The sequence below is a fragment of the Emydura macquarii genome, unplaced genomic scaffold (assembly GCF_026122565.2).
Source record: "Emydura macquarii macquarii isolate MOO-44397 ecotype Brisbane River unplaced genomic scaffold, CSIRO-AGI_Emac_v2 contig_383, whole genome shotgun sequence".
Lineage (NCBI taxonomy): Eukaryota > Metazoa > Chordata > Testudines > Chelidae > Emydura > Emydura macquarii.
The window spans coordinates 9,056,363-9,082,660 of NW_027130520.1; the positions used below are offsets into that span (position 1 = coordinate 9,056,363).

General features: G+C 38.8%; 1 protein-coding gene across 16 annotated transcripts in view; it reads left to right on the forward strand.

The window, feature by feature from the left end:
- The window catches only part of RIMS2 (regulating synaptic membrane exocytosis 2), a 738,692-nt gene that overhangs the window by 497,582 nt on the left and 214,812 nt on the right, over nt 1-26,298 (forward strand). For all 16 annotated transcript variants that reach the window (XM_067537355.1, XM_067537367.1, XM_067537370.1 and 13 more), the window contains one exon: nt 24,022-24,178. In XM_067537355.1, the coding sequence (XP_067393456.1) occupies nt 24,022-24,178 (157 nt within the window). The remainder of the gene's footprint in view (nt 1-24,021; nt 24,179-26,298) is intronic.

Below are 26,298 nucleotides of genomic sequence, written 5' to 3' on the forward strand. Positions count from 1 at the left end.
GTCCAGATAAACAACCCCCTCTAGAATTTACCACAACATTTGGGATACGTTTTATTGGTATGTTGGAAAGGATTGGAGAATGAAATTGAAATCTTGTTCCGTTTCCTGTGCTGTTTCCTTTCACCAGAGATTTAGACTCTTTAATGAATAGACTTCTGAGGACAATGAAAACTATTTCAGCAAAGCCTCATTCCATAAAACCAGTATTTTTCATCAGCTGTTTTCATCTCTTAAAGCCCTTAGTAGTATCAGTTTCCTTCTTTTGGTTTTCTGTTAAAGTGGCTGTTACTTCTATTCTGGTGGCCATTACTTCAGTTAGGAATATACAGGAACTAGCTGCTTTCCTGATCATGCATAATGACAAGGTATGCCTCAGATAGTTACTAGTTTCACTCCTGAAATTAGCTCTAGATTTCTCTGAAATCAAGCCATTAATTTCCCTTCCTTTTGCTTTCAGCTAACATATCCAAAGGAGCCCGTATGGTATATACTAGGCATAGTTATAGCTGTTACATTCTGTTCACACAGAACTCCAGAGCTTTGGAAATCAGATTTCCTATTTGTACTCTTCAAGGGCCAAAGGGGTAGGCAGGAATGATGTATTTCAGTCATAACTAGAATGGTTAGTCTGTTGTATCAAGTAACTATACATAAATTTTCCTTAAGGAGTCAAAAGTCAGTTGGAGGGATGAGTGCCTCCTGGCCAGAAAGAGTATGCTTTTGTAGATAAGATTGGCCAGTCAGCAAGTTGGTAATCAGTTCATGCTTTCACGCTTCATTTCAGAGGAGATGTTTGTGTGCCTACAGATATAGCTGCTAGACTAAGAGCTAGATTTTCAAAGGCATGTAAGTGCCTAAAAATGGGAGTTAGACACCTCACCTGCTTAGTTATTTTTGAATATCATACAAGGTGCCCATCTGCTTCTTAAGGCTCCTAAACTTTGAAAATTTGACCCTGAGAGTTTTGGGACCCATAGTGCAGAGCAGCATGACCTTAGTAGTATCTCTAGTTAGTCCCTCCTGATGTTGGTTAGGTTTATTGCTATGCATACACCTGTCCAAATCTGTGGCCTTCATCACAGAAAAGGAGATTTTGGACCAGGTGTTTAACTGTGTCTAAGCTCAGTTTGCATACAGTTATGGTGTAGGGGGCAAGGGAAGCCAGCTGTAACTCCCTGACCCCATCTACCTGGCTCCAGGGCAAGTTAGAGTTTCCGTACCCAGGCCAGGACAGTCTCCTCCCTCTCCATTCACCAAGAGTCGGAGGGGCAGCTGGTGCAAGAAGCAGAGAAGCCACTTCCATGAGCTTTCAGCTACACAAAGGGAAATTTTCCACTGGACATCTCTGGACAGTTTAAGTCCATTGTTTGCCACATAAAAGCAGACTGGAGAATACAGCCCTTTATTCTTACTTTGTAATTTGTGGTTTGAGCATACCGTTACTTTTATCCAGGCTGTGATTTTTTCAGTTCAATTACAGTAGTAATGGAGGGTGCTAAATAAGTTATTGATAAGGGCTGAAAAATGGAACAAAGGAGAGCTGGGTGTGAAAAATCTAGCTAAATAGATGCTAGAATTACTTACATTTAAACATTAAGCCCAGTCCGAACTAGTGGCCTCACACACCACAAGAATTTCAGTTTACAAGAAAGACCAAAGTCTCCTTTATTTCACTTGTATTCTTAATCCTTGTGTGTTAGTTCAGAAGAGTACCATTACTGCTTACTGTATGTGATGAAAAGTGCATATTTTGATTTTGAAATCCTTCAGCATAGTACCAATCCATTTTGTAGTATTTAAAGTTTGTGTGGCAAAGTTGGGACCATATTTTTATCTCACATAAATGAGTGCAACTCCCTTTTTCCTAGGTGAGTGGATAGCATTTGTATTTTTTCCCCTACCTTTGTACATTATTTAAAAACAAGTTAAATCTTTCAAAATGCTAAACTATCCATATTGTTCTTTTTGAATGTTGATTCTTAAATAAAGCTGATAATCACCATTCATCTACTTCATCTGAATTTGTTCTTATCAGCCACTTATGACATCCACTGTTTCCTAACATAGTGTAGCAGACAGTATGTTGAGTGATCATATTTCATACAAGATTAATGAGATTGTTCTTAATTTCTTTCATTTGTATGAATCTCCTTTTTAAGATGCTGGATTAAGAATTGATTAGCATTATCAGTCCATTATCCAAGACCTAAATATCTTCATAGATTGTATTAAGACGATTTATACAGTCAGCAGAATCTCCTCTAAATTAAACACTGTTATACACATAGGTGCAGGAACTAGCGTTGCTGCCGCACCCTCGTGGTTTGACGTGGTTTCTATCGTAGACAGGGTTTATAGGTTGGTTCAATGGCTCTCAGCAGCTCCAGTATAAAAATTGTTCTAGCACCCCTGGTGATACAGTAAAGAAATTTCTTTATTTAACTTCTGTTTTGATCTATGCCTGTATAATTAGAGAGTCTGCACAATTCTGTGGATGAATTTCCTTCTCTTAATAGAGTTTGCAATATGCCTTGGCACATTTCTTTTGGTGTTTTTTAGTTTTGGTTTTCTGTTGACTTGGTTGCATTATAATTGGGGCTGGTTATGGGGGGTGGGGAAGGTATAAGATTCCTGTGGCCTTGAAAAATCTATTTTATTGCCTTTCTTTTCAGTACTGCTATCACTCTGTGTACTTTTAAAAAAATGTATTCCTTGTTTTCCTTGTTGTCTTGTTTCAGCATCCACATACATCTCTCAGTTGAGGTTGTTGTACTCAGCTTACAAACTCATCACAATGTCATCTTGATTTAAATATTTGCCATCATTTCATCAAGTGTTGCCTCTCCAGTTTTTTCTTCTTTTCCTCTTTATCCCAATTCTTTCATTTTGTGTTCTTGGTTTTTAGTTAACAGCAGGTTTTATTTAACATGACAGCTCACTTTGCTCTTTGTTCCATTTGTCATATAAATACTGTATCACCTCAAATAAGTTTGCTAACATCTGTCAAGTATTTGTCTTGATCTTTTCCATAGCAATCCTTGCTTATTCAAAGTATTATACATGCAACCCAAATTCCTCAGAAACCTTTAGAAACCTTTGTCTCATCATGTTTCCATAATTATGCTTAATAAACAATTATATTTCCTATTCTCCACATGGATGATTTTCTTGGCCTACTGTGCAATCCACAAGATTATTATCCACAAGATAAAAGCTGGTCTTTCATCTACTGTAGATACACCTTATGTCATTTTAGATGCATTTCTTTATACATACCCACCTTTTTAATTTAGGTACCCTGTTACTGCTCATATGAAATCGCAGTACCTTGTGAATTACTCACATGACAATGGCTAAACTGGTTGTGACTAGAAATCAAATATTGGCATGGAAGGGTCTTAAAGCAATTCTTAGCGCACATATCTAAGCAAAATTATATCCATTCATGTTTGCTTGAAAATGAAATGAAATGGCAGGAACCTTGCAAATTATAATTCCTTGAAGTGCTTTTCTATCTTCTTTTTAATATGTTCATAAACGCTGATTCTGCTGCTGCCTATGGCAATTTGATCCACATTTAATTACCCACTCAGTAAAAAAAATTATTCTTAAATTCCCTTTACAGCTGATCCTTTCTTAGTTTTCTGCCCTCTCTAGCTTTTGAGCATAACGGAGTTCAAAGATATCTGGTGAGAGCTGTTTACAAAGCTGTCTCTTCTGATGGTTTGCACCTGTAGTCATGTTTAGACAAATATGTATTCTTCAGTTCATTAAGGAAAGTGTTGCTTTATCCTGTACCTCAACAAGAAAAGTGTATCTTTCATAACAATCAAAGAAAATAATGCTAAATCAGGCTAAGAAAAAATTGCTGGACTTCAGAAATCTTTTCAAATGGCTTTTTCTGCCTATTTATCTATTCTGTGCTACCTAGTATTAGAGAGGGCTATAACAATTAAAATAAAAATGTTATAGTGATTTTGGATAAATTTTTAAAAGTGTTTCCCTTCATATGCAATATATACAATACAGAGTTCATGCTTGGGAAACTAGAAACATGGAGCCAGATTCTCAGCAGGAGACTGGGTGCAATGTGAGAGTAACTACAGAGAATTCACTTGCAGTTTCCTGATTCTTAGATTAGCTGTATATTGGCCCTGGTGTAGTTCAGAGCAGTCCCAAACTACACCAAATGATATTGGCCCTCAAGGAGATGACTGCCATCAGAGAATAGCTAGAGCACATCAGCATCTTGCCATGCTCCTCCTGTCCCTAGAATGATTCCTATGCAGGGCAGAGATGGCAGAGAGGAGAAGGGGTGGTACAGGAGCCCTCTGTGCCTACTGTACATCAGCTAAAGTCTCCTCAGTGGCAGAAAATTCTTAGCTGAGGAGAGTTGTCTAGTTTCTGGCTCTTTTGTGACATCACAAAAGTAGATGAGGGCAAAGTAGGACAAGAGTAGGGGCAAAGGATCCAGATTGCAAAAGGGAATATGGACCATTTATGTGGGTTTCTCTCTCCATATCTGCATAATGTTTTTATTGGCTAACATCAATACAATTATTTACATTCTGTTTTCCCTAAAAGAATTCCAGAGTGCTTTATAATAAGACACTCTTTAAATTACCCTTATATTAAAAGGAATTGAAAAGCTAAGACATCTTTCATTAGTCCTATTTTAAATGCCAAATCTGACTGCTATTGCAATTAGAAATATTAAGTAAGTTCAAAAAATTGTGGGACATGGTTGCTAAAGACCATTCTTCCTATGGTATTTTACAGTAGGTTGTATTTTGGACTAAGTGAGTAACCTGCTTATGGAAGTCAGAATCAAGAAGCAGGAGCATTTAGTGACAAAAGATGAGTTTCAACTATCAAGTGGCTTATAAATGTTTTAAACTCTATAATCAATACTAGAGAATTTTATGGGGTGCCAATGAAAGAGAAGATATATTTTGAACACCCGTGTTCTGGACACTTTATATTCAGGAACACCTGGAAGTAAAGGACTGCAGTAGTCCAGTTGTGAGAAGACAGCAGTATTTATCAGTGATTCTACACTAAGTATTTCTCACTGTGTAAAATGTAATGAGATGCTTGAAGAGCAAAATGAGAATATAAATGAGGTATTCCTCAGCAAGTGTTCAGAAGTACCTAGATTAGAAAAAGTAAGAACAGGTAAAACTATTCTGTAACTCACAAAACTATTTTTCCAAAAGAAAATGAAATCCACCTTTTTCTCTTTACCTCACTTTTTGAAGCACCTATGTAGTCTTTTTGTTCAAAAAATTGGCTTTCTTTCTATCTGACATCACATCCTTCTCTGTAATTGAAGCAAAAGGCTTGTTTTCAAGCAGAATTTGGTTTTCAGTTATCTTAGGCATTTTAAATTGCTGACAATGAGGTCTGAGTTTTCATATATGGGTTCTGTAGGGGAATTACTGTTTAAAGTAGATCTAAAACAATAGAATGCTTTGGTCACTGCTTGAAACCAAGTGCGCTTTGAAAGTTATTTTAAAACAAAATATAAATATACAGAATGGGTGTAATATTGGCCCCATTGATGTCAATGGGAGTTTGCCACTGAATTCAGTGGGGTCAAGATTTCAAACTAGATTTCTGGCTTATCCCTGAGTGAGAGCCCGTATCCCTTGGAAAGCCCAATAACTACCAAAATAAACATTCCCCTAATTCCTAGGGTCAATGTCCATAGTCTAACACTGTTCTATGTGAATTCTTAGATTGGTCTCGATGGAGGTAACTTACCTCTGAGTAGAGGGCCAGTCCAAGGCCTATGTACTATCTAAATCCCGCTGAAGCCCCCTCAAATAGATCTCAAGTGAAATGTAACTGGTGCAGAGGCCATGTGCTGACCTTTTACACTGGGGTGAGTTTCATCTCATATTCTTCATATGAAACACGAGTGACTTTTAAATGTCATTCATAACTCTCAAAATACAGTTATTAACACAGTATATGTTGGTGTGATGATTAATATTTATTTAATTATTACTCAACACTTATTGGATACTACAGTTAATATTTATTGCCTAGAAATTCTTGGTTAGTACTTATCAGTTACTGAATAAATCTTATCTGCATTATTTTAACAACACATAATTCATGGGTATATAATTATGCTAAACTTCTGATTCAAAATATGCTTTATTTGTTTCATAAGAGGGCCATCCTTTTTATGTGTTTTGCCTTTGTGAAGTAAAAGACTTAGAGAGTCCAGCAAGGGAAATTACTTAAGTATCAATATACTAAAGACTAATTTACAAGTCCCATCAAAATTGTTTTAGAAATCGGTCTATGGCTGGAGTAACTTATCAACTGTAATCAATACCTTTTCTTGTCTCTAAGTCAGAAATAACTGGGTTTCCAGATTCATGTGTCTAACCGTTATTGAGAGAGGCAGAAAAAAATCAACTCACTCTCTTTGTGATGTTTCAGCAAGCTTATTGTGTCATCCACTAACTGTCAACTCATCTTCATGGTTAACGAAGCTTCTTCAAGAGAGCTCTTGCTTATTTCTTTAATAGTTTGTCCTTGATGAGTTCTCCCTGGAGATTGGTTACCTCAATAGGTAGTTCCACAGAGAAATTTAACTGCAGGTTGTGTTAACTGCAGATTCTGTAGCCAAGAGTTCTTTCTATCCCTCCTCCTGTCGTTGTCATCTTTATGCCAAACCAATAACATTTTGGGGTCTTCTTTTTAATGTTTTTTTTTTGTATTTCATTGATTTTTACTTGCTTTAGATGTTATTATCTTGAAGGCATTAGCTCAGTAATCTTTTTTACATTATTTCTTGTGTGTGTGTATGTTGACAAGGCTTGAGCACCAACTATACTTTTCCTCTTAATGCAAAAACAATGCAAAGGTGCATTACAGTCCTTTCATCATTCACAGATGTCATTGCTTAGCTTTTTGACCATCTTTATCATAAAACTGTCATAATGTTCATTTTATAAACATTCACACTTTTTTCATCAATGTTTATAGTATGTGTTCTAAGATCTCTGCCAGCTGGATTCATCTCTTTACTCAAGGGAGCTTTAATTGTGTTTACTTGTTTTCAAGTCTGCACAGCAATTTTTTTCAAAAAGAATTTCTCTGACTTTAATTCTCAAATAATACCTTTTAACTAGAATTACTTAATATACTTTAATATGATAAATATAAAATGTACAAAATCAACACACAAACAAAATTTCACTTTAACTCATACTCACAAAAACATATTTTATTAAACTTGTTACTTTCCAAAATCATCAAGAGCATTCTCTGTTTTTTCTATATAAAGCATAAGAAAATTAAAATGGAAAATTAGACACCCTCCCTGTGTTAGTGGTGATTGTTCGGTTGACCTTTCAACAAAACAGCCAATTGCATACAATTTATCTTTGAAAGAGAAACTCACATTGTTTGCAAAACTTTGATCATCAGTAGTTCGTCATCACTAAAAATCATTTATGAATCTTTTTCCTATTTATTCATTCTTTCCTATGTACACTATATTTCAAGACAATATGTAAAACATCTAATGTACTTACATTTAAAGTTTAGTTATGCTTGATTAGAATGTGTGGGTTGTTGTAGTTGTGTTGGTGCCAGGATATTAGAGAGGTAGGGTGCTTGAGGTAATACCTGAAGAAGAACTCTATGTAAACTTGAAAGCTTGTCTCTCTCACCAGCAGAATGTGGTCCAATAAAAGATATTACCTCACTCACCTTATCTCTCTGATTAGTGTCTATCACAACTCTTTAATAAGACATTCAAAGCCTGCATTTGGATGCACAAATCAGCATGTAAGCGGGAGTATGCATGCGGCTAAAAGTGTTTACTTGGATGTCCAAATATGGATTTGAATTTCCATGACATGCTGATGTATGAAATTTTAGTATGTTAAATATTTTGGCAAGTTGATTATATTATTGCTTTTAGTTAGTACTTGTTCTAAGCCCAAACACAGTGAAATGTTAAAAATTAAATACTATATAAAGACAATACTGGAAACTTCAGAAAGTACAGATGTTAAATCAAGGAATGACATTTAGCATAACAACCTGAAACAAGTGAATTATGGTGTCTTTGATATGCAGAAGTATAATATAACTGATATTTTTTTTTAAATGGTTGAAAGCTAATTTTCTCCTATAGACAAGCAAGCAACAAAACATATTGTACCTATATTTAAAGATTCATATAGGCTCTGCAACTGGTGTTTTCTGGTTTATGCTAGAGATATTGATCTGAACTTCACACAAGTGTACCCTTGTTACCAGCAAGGTTAATGGCATATTGGGCTGCATTAGTAGGAGCACTATCAGCAGATCAAGAGAAGGGATTATTCCCCTCTGTCTGGCACTGGTGAGGTCACATTTTAGTACTGTGTCCAGTTTTGGGTCCCCCTATCAGCAGATCAAGAGAAGGGATTATTCCCCTCTGTCTGGCACTGGTGAGGTCACATTTTAGTACTGTGTCCAGTTTTGGGTCCCCCACTACAGAAAAGATGTGGACAAATTGGAGAGAGTCCAGCAGAGGGCAATGAAAATGATTAGGTGGTTGGGACACATGACTTATGCAAAGAGGCTGAGGGAACTTGGCTTATTTAGTCTGCAGAAGAGAAGAGTGAGGAGGGATTTGATAGCGGCCTTCAACTACCTGAATGGGGGATCCAAAGAGGATGGAGCTAGGCTGTTCTTAGTGGTGGTAGATGACAGAACAAGGAGCAATGGTCTCAAATTGCAGTGGGGGAGGTCTAGGTTGGATTAGGAAAATCTTTTTCACCACTAGAAGGGTGGTGAAGCACTGGAATTGGTTACCTCGAGAGGTGGTTGAATCTCCATCCTTAGAGGCTTTTAAGATGAGGCTTGACAAAGTCCTGGCTGGGATGATTTAGTTGGGGTTGTCCCTGCTTTGAGCAGGGGTTGGACTAGATAACCTGCTGTGGTCCCTTCCAACTCTAATCTTCTATTATTCTAAGGCTCCGCCTTCTAAGGCTATATGCACATGTGTGCACACATACACACACATCTGTTGTAACCAAACACTTCTGTAAAAGTTGATATAGTACTCATGTGCTCGTAATCAATTTGACATTCCACCGGTGATAATCAATATTAATGAAGTAACTTCCATGAAATTATATAGCTAGCAGTTATTTTTGCATGTGCCCCTGAAAGACAAATTAAAAACATGATTCGCTTTAAATTGCATCATGATTCATTTGGGAGTACAAATTAGATTACAGAGCACTACAGAATAAATAATTACAAGAGTCACAGCAAATATGATCATATTGTAGGATGACGGTGTGCATATGTGGAGGAACTTTCTAATAAAATATAAAAATAATGGTAGCTAGCAATATTTTCTCATTTTAAAACTTAATTTATTGATGTTTCAGGAACCAATCCTGCAAGGTGCTGATTACCCTCAACTACCACTGAAGTTTGTTTCAGTGAGAGTTGAGGACAGTCAGGACATTACCGGAAATATTCACCACCTCACGCATTTGGACCCTAAGTATTTTTTTGTAAAAATATGCTTTAATCTGATCCTTGCTGTATTTTAAAATGAATTTTAGTTAATGAAACCAAACAGTGAAGAAAAGTAAAATCATGGTGTTGCAGACACCCTCTTATTTTCTCCCTTTTCATGCCTGGTCTTGAAAGTTAATGCAGATTATCCACGACCAAGAGTGCCTTTCAAAGGGTATGCCTATGCTGCAATTAGACATCTTCCGCTGGCACGTGCCAATTGACTTGGGCTGCAGGGCTTGGCCTGCAGGGCTGTGTAATTGCTGCACAGATATTTGGGCTTGGGCTACAGCTGGAGTTCTGAGATTCTCCCACCTCTCGAGGTCCTAGAGCCAGTGCCCCAGCCTGAGCCCAAATGTCTACCCTATAACTAAACAGCCCATTAGCCTGAGCCCCATGAGCCCAAGTCAGCTGGCGCAGGCCAGCCATGGATTTTTAATTGAAGTGTTGACTTACCCAAAGTGGCTTAAGCTAAACAGGAACTAGGCACCATTGTTCTGGAATAATAGCATCCACATATGGAGTTGATCAGGAAAAATTCTGTGTGTAGTCAAGCAGTGAGTGCCATCAATTCCTATTTATTTATCTAGGCTAATTATTTAATAACAATTGTATATTAAAATGGATCAAATGTTGTCACAGCTACTTTTAAGAGAATAAGAGAATTAAGAGAATTATTCTTGAGAATAATATGCCCATAGCATACCAGCAATTCATAGAGAATTTAAAAATAGGTAGGAATGAAACAAGTAGGGCCCTCATTTAGCAAAGTACTTATGCAAGTTATTATTGGAAATACTCATATACCCTTTTTCACCTGAGCAGCAAGTCAATGAAACTGATGATGGAGTCAGGCATCTTTGATTCAATCATACTTATTTACAAATAATGTACAGAAGACCTGTGTCCTTGGACATAGGAGAAATCAAACAACAGGAGATAGTTTCTTTGCTAACAACTCCAAGTCCCTCAGTCCAAAAGTTCTCTCTAGGCTTTTTTCAGGGCCATGCTTGTTCCATCTGTGTCTGGAGGTTCCTTGCTGCCTTATGTCTGCTTCACTAGTGTTTCTCCCCTTCTCTCTCTCACACACATGCACGCCCACACATCAAACAATACTCTGCAAAAAACTCTCTTCACACAAATTGCTAATTCTTGAGCAGACTCACATGTACCTTTGTTCTGGGTAGAGACATATCCCACAGTTTTTGTTTGAGACCCCTATTTTTTCTTACATTTACCCTGAATGAAGGGTACACTCACCAACTTAAACAATGTTTTCACCCAGCCCACAACACTGAGGCCTGACTCCTGAAAACACTTATGCACATGCTTTACTTTACTTTAAGCATGTGAGCAATACCACTGAAATCAGTTACTTTACTGAGATTGTTCAGCTGGTTAATATTAAACACGTGTAAATATATGCAGGATTTGAGATTTGGTGCTTTTCTGGATCAGGGCCTATGTTCTCTCTGTTGTTTTGGGATGCCTTTTAAGCCTTATTTTTAGTGTCCTTATAGTTTTGGATATTTTTTTCTTCTTTTCTTTCCTGTTTCTCCCTCTCCCTTTCTATTTTCAATGTATACTAGAATTATTTCTTATAATTGAAAACAATTAGAATACTTTTAAATTGACAGGCTGAAAATAACACTTTTTAGAAATGTCACTTCTGTTGGCATAGAGGATTGACTGTTGTGCCTTCTGGACAATGGTGCAATGCAGCTGCATCATTCCCCCCAGAGAAATTAGGCAGGCAATGTTCACACCTCCTTCTTCCATGGACAGTTCTGTCAGGGAGAGCATCTTTGAAGTACAGTTAGGACTTTGTAGGAGCCCCTCTGATGGCTGCTGCTCCCACCATTATGCTTAATCTAATTATACACTGCCCACTTTTGAAACTCCAAGCCCCCTATCAAACCATCCAGCAAAGCAGGGGGATGGGATTCCTCATGCTACTGTAACTGCCCCCAGGATTGAAGTCAGCAGAGGAGCCAGAGGCTTCCTAACTTATCCCTCTGCAGGTTCAAGGGGAGCAGTAAAAGACACATATTTCCTACATGTACAGGTATTTTACCTGGTAGATGTTAATTGCAACAAATGCCAGTGGAACCAACTAATAGTGGAATGAAACTATAAGCATAAAGAAAGATGATTGAATCAATTAAAAATGTACATCCTATTCAATTACTCCATTATCAGCAGACTTTCACTATGCTGGAGTTCACTTTAAGTAGGTTCTATTGCAGTTTGTAAACAGTTTACTCAGTAATATTTACAACATTGTCACTTACAGTGCTTCAAATGCTGCTGCCTCTACATCTTCTGATGCTATAATTTTGGGATGAAATCCTGGCCTCTTTGAAATCAATGGGAGTTTCACTATTGACTTCAGTTAGGCCAAGATTTCACCCTAAGATAACAAGACAAATGGCACACATTGAATTTTGATATGCTAAAGGACTTAATTTAAATCACATCTTTCCCTTACCAAGACTTAGAATTCTAGATGCAGAAGGTGCACTAAGGATTACTATTGTAGTGAAGTCTGAAAGAAGACTTCAACACAAAACAAATGCTAGATAATAATACAGTTATCTCAAATTAAAAATGAATGTCTTATTTTTATATGTCTTCACTATCTTAAATAAAGTAAGACTTGTGTTAAAATGTAGTGTAAAGGAATAATCTTTATATAAACTTTTGTGCAGACATTTAATTTAAGGGAAGCCAGTATTGTTAAATCTGTATTAGATATTTCTGTCTCTCTTGTTTGTTGTATACATTTTCTGAGACATTTAAGAGACATCTTTGAGTCATAAAATATGTGAGCATGAAACATATTCTTTCACACCATTAACATGTTGTGATATTCTAAGAGAATCGTAGAAAAATTCATCCAAGGATATAGAGGGGAATTGTCTTACAATGGCCACAAAAACGCTATAAATATTATTTAAGAAAAAAAAGGAGAGGGTTCAGGGGAGGAAACATAGAGAACCAGAAAAAGTTGTGTCGGATGTCTGATGTTGGGAGCAGGTGTTTGTGTGCTTGATATAGTAAATGTATTTGTAAGGAATAGTTCATTCTCTCATAACGGTTACCCATATAATGCTGTGTAGAAGAAAGTGATCTTGAGTTATCTGACATACAAGTGCCAATCACACAAACTAAAGATGTGTGGAGCCAGTTTAAATTGTTTAGCAAATAATTTTTTCATTTAAGAATCAGTGTTCCATATTACTTTGATAGATTATTATTTCATTCCTCATTTTTAACCCCCTTTTAGACTCTTGTACCCTATTATACAGTATGAGAATGCACTAATATACAGTGAAGATATGGATTTTTAAAAATAAATTAATGATTTGAATTCCTTCACTTTAAAACCAAAGTTACATGGAAATCAGATTTCAGTGATGTCATGAACACCCACAAAATAGAGGATATTTAAAAAAAAGAAATGTTTTCAAACAAATAAATGTTTTAGTTGCAGCTAAATGGTATCTATATATCTTCATCCATCTCCAAATATATTACCAGTCCAGTTATTAACTAATCTCTAAGCCCCTGTATCTCCACATTAAAATTCAAACACATTTTAATGTTCTGTGTTTTTGCACCATATAGAATATCCATTTTAATAGAATAATAATTTTAACTGCTACAAATGCTGACAGAAAGCCAACTATGTAAAATTGAAGCTGGCTATGTTACTTTCCAGTATGACATGGCATACAAGTTTGCATGCCATGTTTTGCTGACTTGTAGACACAGGAATTTTTTTTAAAGGAAATAATGGCAGATAGATGCATTAATTAATGCATAACTGAAGGACTACTTTGCAATTAACTTACATTAATATAAAATGTAACAGGTGTTGCTACTATGTAAAGTATCACAATTTTGCTAATGATTAGGGGTTTACAAAAGCAATAAGTATTCCTCTGAGTGAATTAATAACAAATTTGCTAAAATTATTTTCTGGCAACAAGGCATTGGGCATATTAATCCAGCTCTAAAACACTATCCAATATCTGTTACAGTTACTTGTACTGATACTAAATTGAATGAAGTGATGTGTTTGAAGTGGTTGCTTTTAAAATTATTATAAAGGAATTTTATTAAGAAGCATTACAAAATCTACTTATATTTTAATATAGAACATTCCAGATCGATCTATTCTTCTTTGAGTGGTTGCAGATGTGTATTCCACTCAGGTGTGCAAGGGTCCAGCTCATGAAGCCAGAGAATTTTGCTCAGCAGTATCTGTAGGGATAGCATGTGCACTTTCTGGCCCTCATAGCCCATCCCATGGCTATATAACAGCGACGCCACCCTCAGTTCCTTCTCACCGCACATGGTCTGAGTGAAAGGATTCCATGTGGATTTTACCTCACAGGTTTTGAGAACACAGAGATCTCTGTCACCATTTGTAAATAGTTATTCCCTCATTCGGTTTCAAACACTGCCCATTGTGGGGGTAGCTATTCTGAATAATGAATCTGTCACTCAGTGTTTATTGTGTTTAGGAGGGGGACACATTAAGGAAAAGTGCTCCTTTCTCCTTTCGTCACTCCTTTAAGAAGAGGACACAGAATGCCCAGGACCTGCATTTAAAAAAACACTGCATGGAATAAGCCATGAGGCCAGATTTCGGCCTGGGGCCTTCTGTGGAACAGCCACCCATCACCCTTCAGAGCCAGTGAGGACTTCTGACATGCCACTGCTTTCAGACTCTTCTTCCTGGAGATAAAGGAACCATTCTCCTTTCTCTGGTGCCCCTAAGAAAAGACTTCAGAAGACTAAATGGAGCTATTCCAGGGTTCAGAGAGACTCTTCATCCAATTCTAGGAAGAATGGGGGACATCACCATGGCTCTCCATATGCCCAAGATAAAGCAGGGATGCACGTCAGTATCAAGGCAGGATCAGAGTGGCACTATACTGTTTACTCCAGCACTGTCTGACAGGTGAGTCCGGTACCAACATTGATTTTGGCACTGCCAGTCTCGACCTGGCTGGCTTATCAGACAGCAACTGATTTACTCTGCCTTTTCATCACCAACTCTCAATGTTTCAGGAGTCCTGTTCCGCAGGGGTACTCTCACCGGTACTGGCACAATCTGGATTTGTTGCTTGCTATTTGACCTTGTGCCTTCTTCTGTATCAGTTAGTAGGCCTGCTAAAGAAGTGATACATATCCTGTCATTGCTACCAAGACATTCTTCCTCTGTACCAACTCCAGTTTTGGCACTCAGGGTCATATTAATCCAGACCTCTGAGCCAACAGGATTGATCTTTGCTCTATTACTGACCTCAGTCCTGATACCACCTTCAGCCCTTCCACTGATGCTGGCACTAAATGTTAGTGTGGCTTCAGGTCTCCAGCCCATACTGACAATCTGCTGTACCATCTGTGAAGTCAATCCAGTACTGGACGGTGAATTGATTGGGGCGTGTGGTAACTCCAGCAGGTTTGGCCCCTCCATTACCTACAAACCATTTGGGGGGCTCCTCATTCTCGAGTTTGGGATCAGCTTCTTCCTCTACATCTCCTCCCTGGGACTGATCTCAGAAGTTTTCTAGACCTTCAGTGGAGGACTGATCTCAGTAGTGATGTCATTGTGTGGGGAAGTCTGGGAGTGGGCCAGCATCTATTGGCCTCTGGTTCCATACTCTTTTCTAAAATGGCCCCCCTGAAATCTATGGGGTGTCCCATGGTCTCCATGATCCCAGTCAATTGCTCATTCTTGGCAGAGATCCGCAAATTCTCCAGCTTTTTCTCCTCATGCCCCATCTAGATGGGAGACACAGATCAGTATGGCTCCTATTAAATCTATGATACAGCAACAGAAGCACACTTTAACTCAGGAGGAGGTTGTGGCTCCACCACCTTTATCATCAACTTCACCAGATGATTCTACTGTCCCAGACTCAGCCTCCCCTGTCCTGGAAGACTTTAAATCTTACCAGGACCTTTTAAGGAGGATGGCTGCAGTCCTGGGTATTCAAGCTGAATTAGTCCAAGAGAACGTCCATAAATTAGTGGAAGTCCTGCAACCTTCAGCGCCAGGGAGGGTAGTCCTTCCTATAAATTATGCTTTCTTGGAGCCTGCAAAGTCCCCATGGCACGTGCCAGCGTCCTTGCCACCCACTCCCAAGCACACCAACAAGCGATACTGTCCCTATGCAAGGATTTGAATGTTTCTACTCACACCCTGCTCCTGATTTGTTTGTGGCAACTGCTGCTAGTGAGACAAGACAGATATAAATTATATGACTAAAGAAGCCAAAAGATTGGATTTAATGGGGAAGAAGGTTTATTCTATGTCTTTCTTATAGATGCACATAATATAAATAATATAAAAAATAATATAAAAATATTTTATGAGAATATCTGCTGTAACTTCTCAACTGTCCAAGATAATGTCTGCACAGAATTCTCACTCTTGTATCTTATGTTCCCAACATGGTTCATAGCTTATTTGGCCCTATGAGCTAGTGGATGATAGCCTGCAAAACCCCTCATTGGTCAATCATATGCCACCAGTTGGTGCTATCTCTCACCCATAGAACTTTCCAGTCAATTTCTTCTTTACCACACTCATATAAAGAGCTTTGTTCAATCGCTGATCATTTGTCTAGCAGGCTTGTCTTATCATCTGCTTATCAGTGCTCAGCTGTATGCTTTCTGGTTCTTCTGACTTCCAGACAGCCCCAATAAAAGCCACATGTACATGACCAACCTTCTATATACCATATACCAGCCTTCCTTTTTTCCTGCATTCTCTAGAAATGCCCATTTAATCAATCAGAAATTATTCATGTTCATTATGTCTTTGTGCAAGAGACTCTTTACTAGTTTTTAAAAATGGCATGTGTTTCTATGGCACTACTTAAGTAATAAATTATAGTTTGTTTTTGTTGATGCTTTGATGTATATGGCCACAGAATATAACTTCCTTGAGGTCTGTGCTTCAGACTACCTTCAACTGCCTTTTCCACTTCTATTTTAATCTGAGCACCAGTGTTTCTTCTATTTTGACTTCAGATTGGTTGAGAATATAGGATATATATGCTTATAGGAATGAAGCTATAAAGTACAAACCTGATAGAGTGAAATAACCTTTCACACAGTTCATCTGTTTCCCATACTGTGCATCAGTTCTGCAATTTCTTATTGCGGTCATGAGGCCTCATAGACTTTGAAAAAGTGTATGCATGAGACATGTGAATGGCTAAGGAAAAACTTTTCTAAGTCAAAGGATGGTGGGTCATAAGCTAGGACTAGGAAAGTGGCCAGGCCCAAATGTTCAAGAAACTGTTTAGGAGCTCTGATTGTTGACCCAGATAAGGGAAGTTGAGATCATTTTGGTAGAGTCATCACTTCCTGTTATTCCCCTAACATTGCTTGCTTGGGAAAAACACCTGGAATTGTGGATGTGGCAAAGAATCAATACCCTAGGAAGCAGGGCCCCCAAAATGGACCAAAGGTCAGACTGATTTCACTTGACCAGGATTGGACAATGCAGTTGGAGTCTAAAATCTGTGATCCTCTGATTTGATCAGAAAGATTACTGGGGAAGTCCTTTGGGACAATACCAGCTTGGGTTTTAGCCTTAAAAAGACCTGATAAATGATAGAGAGTGTGCTCCTCCTGAGGTTACTATGATGACAGCCATATGGCTGGTACTCTTACTTTTCCTCCAAAGGAAAGTAGAGATCAAGACATTGTAGAATGGCCAGTTGACTGGAGGATGATGCTTGCTAGCTTGACGATATCTGAGCCACAAGACATCTCTTAGTTCCCCAAAGGGCAGTTTCTGAATGACTCTAAAGCTTCACAGACCAAGAGCAGATCCTTTTTCTTTTTCTAAGTACCTTTCTTAGTTTTGTTTCTTTAAGGATATTTGAATATCTGTGCAGAGATGCCTGCCAGGAAAAGATTTCTTATCCTAGCCTTTATAAGGGTGCATGTGTACATGTGTATGGCCAGTAATAGTGTGTGCATGTAAGTTCATAAAGCAAATTACAGTTGGGCATTGATTAATCTAGGCTGAAAGCAAACCTTACCACAGATCACTAGAGGTCACCTGTGGTATTTAATTCATTAAAACGTAACCCATTGTTTCTACAAGGGAAAGTATAAGCTGCTAAGTAAGCTGCATAGGGAAAGAAAGACCAAGTAAACCAATTAATCTTTGGTGTTAGGTTAACTTTGTGATCTGATTACTGATTGTGCTCATGCAATGTTTTGACCAGTTGTTGGTCTCATGTTGTTCTCTCCAATCCTAGTTTGTATTATTGTTTATTCCTTGATTTGGCTAACTTAATTTACACTGTAATCTCAATCTAATTTTTAGTTTTTTAGTATTTTATGGAAGTATAATAAATTAGTTAACCTTCTAGTTGTTTATGCTCTTGAATAAAAGCCATAAAAACACACCAAATTGGTTTTCTCTGATTAAATGTTGATGAGGAAAGCTCAACCTTATTTAAAGAGATGTTAATTAAATATTTGACTCAAGTTCTGAAAACCCTATTGTTGTAACAAGGAGTTGCATCGGCGCATTGGTATCAAGGCTTTGACACGTCAAGAATTTGCTTCAGTGGTCTTCCACACGTTGATATGTCTGTCAACTCTCAACATTTCAAGGCTTGTATCTCTTGACCCAATCAATGAGCATTCTGTTGGACATCTACTTCAACTGAGTGTTTTGGTGTTTTTGCGTTAGAATCATAGAATCATAGAATCATAGAATATTAGAGTTGGAAGGGACCTCAGGAGGTCATCTAGTCCAACCCCCTGCTCAAAGCAGGACTAACCTCTGCTATATCATCCCAACCAGGGCTTTGTCAAGCCGCAGCTTAAAAACCTCTAAGGATGGAGATTCCACCACCTCCCTAGGTAACCCATTCCAGTGCTTCACCACCCTCCTAGTAAAAAACTTTTTCCTAATGTCCAACCTAGACCTCCCTCCCTGCAACTTGAGACCGTTGCTCCTTGTTCTGTCATCTGCCACCACCGAGAACAGCCTAGCCCCATCCTCCCTAGAACCCCCTTTCAGGTAGTTAAAGGCCGCTATCAAATCCCCCCTCACTCTTCTCTTTTGCAGACTAAACAAGCCCAGTTCCCTCAGCCTCTCCTCATAAGTCCTGTGCTCCAGCCCCCTAATCATTTTTGTTGCCCTCCGCTGGACTCTCTCCAACTTGTCCACATCCTTTTTGTATTGGGGGGCCCAAAACTGGACACAATATTCTAAATGCGGCCTCACCAATGCCGAATAGAGGGGAATAATCACTTCCCGTGACCTGCTAGCAATGCCCCTCCTAATGCAGCCCAATATGCCATTGGCCTTCTTGCCAACCAGGGCACACTGCTGACTCATATCCAGCTTTTTATCCACCGTTACCCCCAGGTCCTTTTCTGCAGAGCTGCTACCCAGCTCGTCGGTCCCCAGTCTATAGCTGTGCATGGGATTCTTCCTTCCTAAGTGGAGGACTCTGCACTTATCTTTGTTGAACCTCATTAGATTTCTTTTGGCCCAATCCTCCAGTTTGTTTAGGTCACTCTGTATCCTATCCCTACCCTCTAGGGTATCTACTCCCCAGCTTAGTGTCGTCCGCAAACTTGCTGAGGGTGCAATCTACCCCATCCTCCAGATCATTAATAAAGATGTTGAAAAAAACCGGCCCCAGGACCGACCCCTGGGGAACTCCGCTTGTGACCGGTTGCCAGCTAGACATGGAGCCATTGATCACTACTCGTTGAGCCCTATGCTCTAGCCAGTTCACTATCCATTTTATAGTCCATTCATCCAACCCATACTTCTTTAACTTGCTGATAAGAATACTGTGAGAAACCGTATCAAAAGCTTTGCTAAAGTCAAGGTATATCACATCCACCGCCTTCCCCACATCCACAGAACCAGTCACCTCATCATAGAAAGCAATCAGGTTGGTCAGGCATGACTTTCCCTTGGTGAATCCGTGTTGACTGTTCCTGATCACCTTCCTCTCTTCCAAGTGCCTTAAAATGGATTCCTTAAGGACCTGCTCCATGATCTTTCCAGGGATTGAGGTGAGGCTGACCGGTCTGTAGTTCCCCGGATCCTCTTTCCTCCCTTTTTTGAAGATGGGCACTATATTTGCTTTTTTCCAGTCGTCAGGGACCTCCCCCTGTTGCCACGAGCTTTCAAAGATAATAGCCAATGGCTCTGAAATCACCTCAGCCAACTCCCTCAGCACCCTCGGGTGCATTGCATCCGGCCCCATGGACTTGTGAATGTCCAATCCTTCTAAATAGTCTTGAACCTGTTCCTTCAGCACTGCGGGATGTTTGCCTCCTTCCCATTCTGTGCCACCCAGTACAGCAGTCTGGGAGCTGATCTTGTCTGTGAAGACAGAGGCAAAAAAGGCATTGAGTACCTCAGCTTTCTCCACATCCTCCGTCACTAGGTCGCCTCCCTCTTTCTTTAAGGGGCCTACACTTTCCCGAATCTTCCTCTTGTTGGCAACATGCCTGTAGAAACCCTTTTTGTTCCCCTTCACGTCCCTTGCTAGCTGCAACTCCAATTGTGCTTTGGCCTTCCTCATTTCATTCCTGCACGTTCGAGCAGTGTTTTTATAATCCTCCCTAGTCATCTGACCAAGCTTCCACTTCTTGTAAGCTTCTTTTTTGCGTTTAAGTTCGCCAAAGACTTCTTTGTTAAGCCAAGCTGGACGCCTACCATATTTGCTATTCTTTCTGCACATCGGGATGGTTTGCTCTTGTGCCCTCAATAAGGTTTCTTTAAAATACAGCCAGCTCTCTTGGGTTCCTTTCCCCCTCATATTAGCCTCCCAGGGAATCCTGCCCATCAGTTCCCTGAGGGAATCAAAGTCCGCTTTTCTGAAGTCCATGGTCCGTATCCTGCTGTTCCCCTTTCTTCCTTTCATCAGGATCCTGAACTCGACCATCTCATGGTCACTGCTGCCTAGGTTGCCACCCACTTCTACTTCCCCTACCAAATCTTCCCTGTTTGTGAGCAGCAGGTCAAGAGAAGCACGGCCCCTAGTTGGTTGCTCCAGCACTTGCACCAGGAAATTGTCAGCGACACTCTCCAAAAACTTCCTGGATTGTTTGTGCTCTGCTGTATTGCTCTTCCAGCAGATGTCCGGGTGATTGAAGTCTCCCATGAGAATCAGGCCCTGTGAACTGGAAACTTTCCCCAGTTGAGTAAAGAAAGCCTCATCTACCTCATCCTCCTGGTCTGGTGGTCTGTAACAGACACCCACCACGACATCACGCTTATTGTTCTTGCTTCTAAGCTTAACCCAGAGACACTCAACTGACTTATCTCCAGTTTCATACTGGAGCTCAGAGCAGTCATAGTGCTCTCTTACATACAGTGCAACTCCTCCCCCTTTCGCCCCTGCCTGTCCTTCCTGAACAGTTTATACCCATCCATGACAGCGCTCCAATCGTGAGAGTTATTCCACCAAGTCTCAGTTATTCCAATCATGTCGTAGTTTCTTGACTGTGCCAGGACTTCCAGTTCCTCTTGCTTGTTTCCCAGGCTTCTTGCATTTGTGTACAGGCACTTGAGATAAGTAGCCGACTGGCCTACTTTCACAGTATGAATCGGGAGGCCTCCCCTGCTGCCCCCTCCTCCTTCTGCTTCCTTGCGGTGTCCCTCTTCCCCACTAACCTTCGGGCTTAGGTCCCCGTCCCCCGTCAAAACTAGTTTAAAGCCCTCCTCACTAGGGTTGATACATCTTTGTGGATAAGAGCAGGTAATATTCATACTGGGTTTTTTTTTGCAGGGACATCCTTCTCCCTTGATACACACAAAGGAAGAAAGAAGGAATATTTAGACTTGAAGATGTGTGGATGTAGCAGGAAGAAGTTGCTTGCAGATTAACATGATTGCTCCATCTTTTGTCTTGGCATCAAGCATGATGTATATGGTTACTAGATTTGCTTGATGAGGTTCATTGCTTGCTTCATGGGAACCATGATGCTGACTAGGCCAATTGGGTTTGGTTTACTTTGTTACCAGGGGCCAAGACTGAGAAGTACCTGGAGTAGGAGCACATTGGAAAAATATGGCTGTGTCCTGTTTCTGATGAGTTAATGAAGATCTGAGACAGATCTGCTGTAGCAAAGAGAAAACCATCTGAATCCATGAAAGTGGACCCCAGAACAGAGTCTCAGTGCTGCAGTCCTTTTGGAAGTAGATTTCCTGTTTTGCAGCTGCTCTTTTATGGACTGTGGTCTATAAGGCCAGAGAACAAATTGAGTTGGGGATGAATGCTCATGCTTTAGTTGAGTCTTTTCTCCAGGCAGAGAATGCCAGGATAGGTATCAAGTCTGTGCATGAGTGTTATGCACCTGGCACAATATGAGGTTTGGGCAGCCTTTGATGTATGTGGTATACTGCCAAGAACTATTGGCTGAAGAGTGAAGGTCTGCTTGCTGAAGGCATGGGCGGTCTAGAAGCTTCATTCCCCAGAAAGGATAACTTCAGACTTAGGTGGAGCATCTCTATGGAATGCAAAGGAACTTGAAGTCACCCTGTTGTCTCTGAGATCATCCTATTTTCCTCCCCACAAGAGGTAAAGGGAGAAGCAAAAGGCACCACCTTGCATGCCATTGTACACACTGATGACTGGATTCAAGGATGCCTAGTGACATTGAACAAGGCATTAGAGAACAACAGCAATGAATCCCTTTCCCTTTTACCTACACAAGAAACTGCTAGTTTTCTGCTCATGACACTAGGAAGAGACCAGAATATTGAAGTATATCACTGGTGCCTGCAGGCCTCTCTATCAGAACCTTTCTGTTAGCAAAGGTCCTGACAAACTCTGGTGAAAGGGTTTGATTATCCTAATAGCCCTTTGTAGGCTCAAACTTGTATGGTTCTCAGCTCTGTTGCAGATAAGAGTGACCATTCCCACAGATAATTCCTCAAATCCAGACTGTCTTGCTCTCTCCCATGCTGAGAACCCTAACTTTTAAAAGTTTGGTTCTTGACTGAGTAGAGTTCTATAGGTGTTCTAGCTCAAGTCCTCTTGTTATCTCAGATGTTGTCTGCCAGAAGGATTTATAACTTTAAGTAGCAACATTTTTCAGTGTGGTGCAATCAGGCCAATGCGGATCCCTTTAAGTACTTCTCACCAAACTGCTTGACTACCTTCTTCTGGATGAAAAACCAATTCCATCCATATTTACTGCACTACTACTATGGTTTGTCATAAGCTCTTTGAAACCAGCATCTCTGCAGCCCTTCGTCATCAGGATCAATTTTGAAATTCTTTCATCTCTTGTAAAACAGCTCCCTGTATCACTGGATATTAATGTGGTCCTGACAAACCTCATGAAAGCTCCTTTAGAGCTCCTTAGTATCTGGATCCCATATATCTTACATAGAAGGTAATGTTCCCAGGGCAGTGACTTCAGCTTCAGGAACTGGCAGATTTAAGTAAGATAATATAATGGTATTTACTTACTGTAATTCTTTCCAAAACTGGAGACAGATTTCCACCTTAATGACTCTATCATGCTGCCAACTTTTTTCTCATATGCATATGCTCATTCTGCTGAGGTCCTTTTCCATAAACTTGATATTAAATGGGTTTCTTCTTTGTGTATATGAAATACCTTAGAATGTCTATCCATCTTTATCCCCTTTGATTCCATTTCTTTCTGTTGATGTCTGTAGAATGGAAACAGCTGACACAAAAAGAACCATTTGTTTGCATTATGTAGTCTGATCGCATTTTGTACTGCTAGAACTTGGTAGGTTTTTGTTAGGACTTTTCATGACTCATACTATCTAAACATCAAAGATGTGAACTTCAGGACATCCACATTTTCCTTTTTGCATACATTTACAAAGCAATCACTATTGCTTAAATTTGATCCCAAGAGTGGAATCCCATTTCAATATGTCAGTGCTGCTGTACCTGTTTCTGAAGTAGGAGTTCCCAAACTTTCCCCTCTCCCCCACCTAACGCCATAGAGTTTTACTTTTCTTTTAGGATCACCAATTTTTAAAGGATTTTGAACTATGAAAATTCCTCTATATGATGGATCATGATATTACACCATTTGTTTGAAATTGCAGTAACTAATTTTGTATATCTTTTTTTGTTCTAATAAAAAATTCCTGTTTTAAATGAATGCAATTAATGTATCATACTCGTCACAGATCTTTTTACTCTAAATAACTGTTTGGATGTATGGCAATTTAAATGCTAGTCATTTAATGGGAAATTCCATCATAACTGTAGGAAACATATCTATGCACATATTTTATGTTACATGCATGTTAAAATGAACATGTCATAAGTCTGTCAAGAGTTAAAACAACATTGCTCTATGCTTCATCTTTTATGGCATCTTTAACAAGTGCTACATATTTAATAAAATAGAAAATAATCAAATAAACACAAATGTGATTTCAGTTTTGCTGATCTTTTATATTTTCTTTAGATTACCGACATAATGGAAGAGATCTTCAGAGTTCAACACTATCGGTGCCAGATCAAGTGATGTCATCCAATCACTGCTCTCGGTCAGGGTCCCCTCACCGTACAGATAGTATAGGACGGACTAGATCTTGGTCTCCCAGTGTCCCTCCTCCACAAAGGTAAATCATTGTTTAGATTCAGTGCCTGTGAGGGTATGAAATTAAGTGCTGTTGGAATCCAAGAGGATGTCAGAAATAACTATGAATTCAAGAAAAATAGTGAATGACAGAAACACAGAGGAACTGGTTTGTTCTTATGAAATAATGAAAAATTAGTTTTTTAAAATAATATAGACATGTATAAATTATTCCTTCATTTTTTTTTTACATTAGTCTATCACAAAGTACAGTACATTCCAATCTATAGAAATAGAGGTTTTAATCCCCATTCTTTTTCAAGAGAGTTTTACAAGGTGAAATGTTTTATGGTGTTCTTGTTTTTGTTCAGTCGATGTATCAAATGGCTATTTTCTACCACTATGTCTGTAAAGCCTTGGGAAAACCGGAGGTTCTGCACTCTCTAGGTTTTTTGTTTGTTTGTTTGTTTTTGTTTTTTTACCCATTTTGGAAGCAATAAAATAGATTAACATTTCTACAACCACTTTTTGTATAGAAAAGAATAAGCATCCTTGTTCTCAGGTAGCCTCTGAAATATCATGTGAAACAAAGATCAGGACGTCTTTCCCACACCCCAGCCACATAACATATGACTACTATAGGATTGAAAATACTATTTAAGAACAGTCTTGTTAAACATAGACAGACATGGCTCTCATGGAGATGGTTTCCTTCAAGAGGATGCAAAAACAGAGATATAGAATAGAATGGGTTTCATCTTGGTGTTTAGTGTCACTTTCTAGGGCCATGTCTTCAGTTACTGTAATTCAGTATAGCTACTCTGAAGCCCATGGAGTGCACTGATTTAATACCAGCTGATGATCATGCCATAAAGTTAATATTACCTATTAAACTTGAGTGCACAGTGTCAAATATCCCAAATCAGGTACATATTTGCATGCTTTCTCATGGCTATTCTGCTTCTCTGCTTTTTTTGCTTTCCCCTTTCTCCTTTGTTCTCTTTTTAGATTAAACTGTTAACTTGCTATTCCTTTATTTATTTATTTATTTATTTACTTACTTACTATTTTATCACTAACAACATATTTTATTAATTTTCAATACTTATACACAAGTAACATCACATACATTATCATAAATCATCACATACCGATGGTAGGTTCTTACCTAAAAATCCAGTAAAAATAAATAAATACAACCTTACCAAAATCTATTTAGAAAGTAGCTAAATAGAGGGGCTTATTCTGATTTCACTTACTTAAATCTAAATTGAATATTTTTCTAAAAGATATGCGCTGGTTCAAGCACAGCTATTGAACTTGAAACAGGAATTAATACAGGGAAATCATATGGCATGTGTTATGTCAGAACTGAGCCTAGATCATCACAATGGTACCTTCTGGCTTTAAAACCTATGAATATATGACATGATAGAAAATAATTTACCAGAATTCTGGGTGTCGATTTAAAGTACTTGGGTTCCAATACTGCATTGATCTTTGAGGGGATCAATATGATTCCATTTGATGTTTTTTTGTTTTTCAGTTTGCCTTTATTATACCTAGGAAATAACATTTTAAAAAAGAAAAGTTAAAATAACATTATTATGACAGTCTCAAGAACTCAAAATTAGGAAATGCCAGAATTAAGGTTACCTATACAATGTCCTTCAGCCCTCATGTATGGTATTAGGATACTGTCTTTAATTATGTGCTCACATACTATTTGTGCCTCATTCAGTGCACAGGATGCACAGTTAAGAAGAAGACTGCAAAAAGAGAAGGGATATTCTGTTGTGTTTTTGGCCCTGAACAGGAGGGAATTGGGTTCTATTCATGGTTCTGCCACAGACTTTCTTTGTTATGCGTAGTTAGACTATCATAATTCATACATACAAGGAAGCCTTAATTCTGGCACTTCCTAGACTTTGAGTCTTTGACTTTGCAATCTTATAATTTTGTTAACATTATTTTGTATTCACATATGTATTTCTGTGTGCACATATGCACACATGCGTGTGTAACAAAAACATACATGTTTAATGTATATACATCTCTATGAAGATTACTGTCACTGCATAATTAGTGATTTCATATTACAGACCATAGATGCCAAGATATGGAAATACCTTATTATTCTGATTCATCTTGTTCGCGTAATTA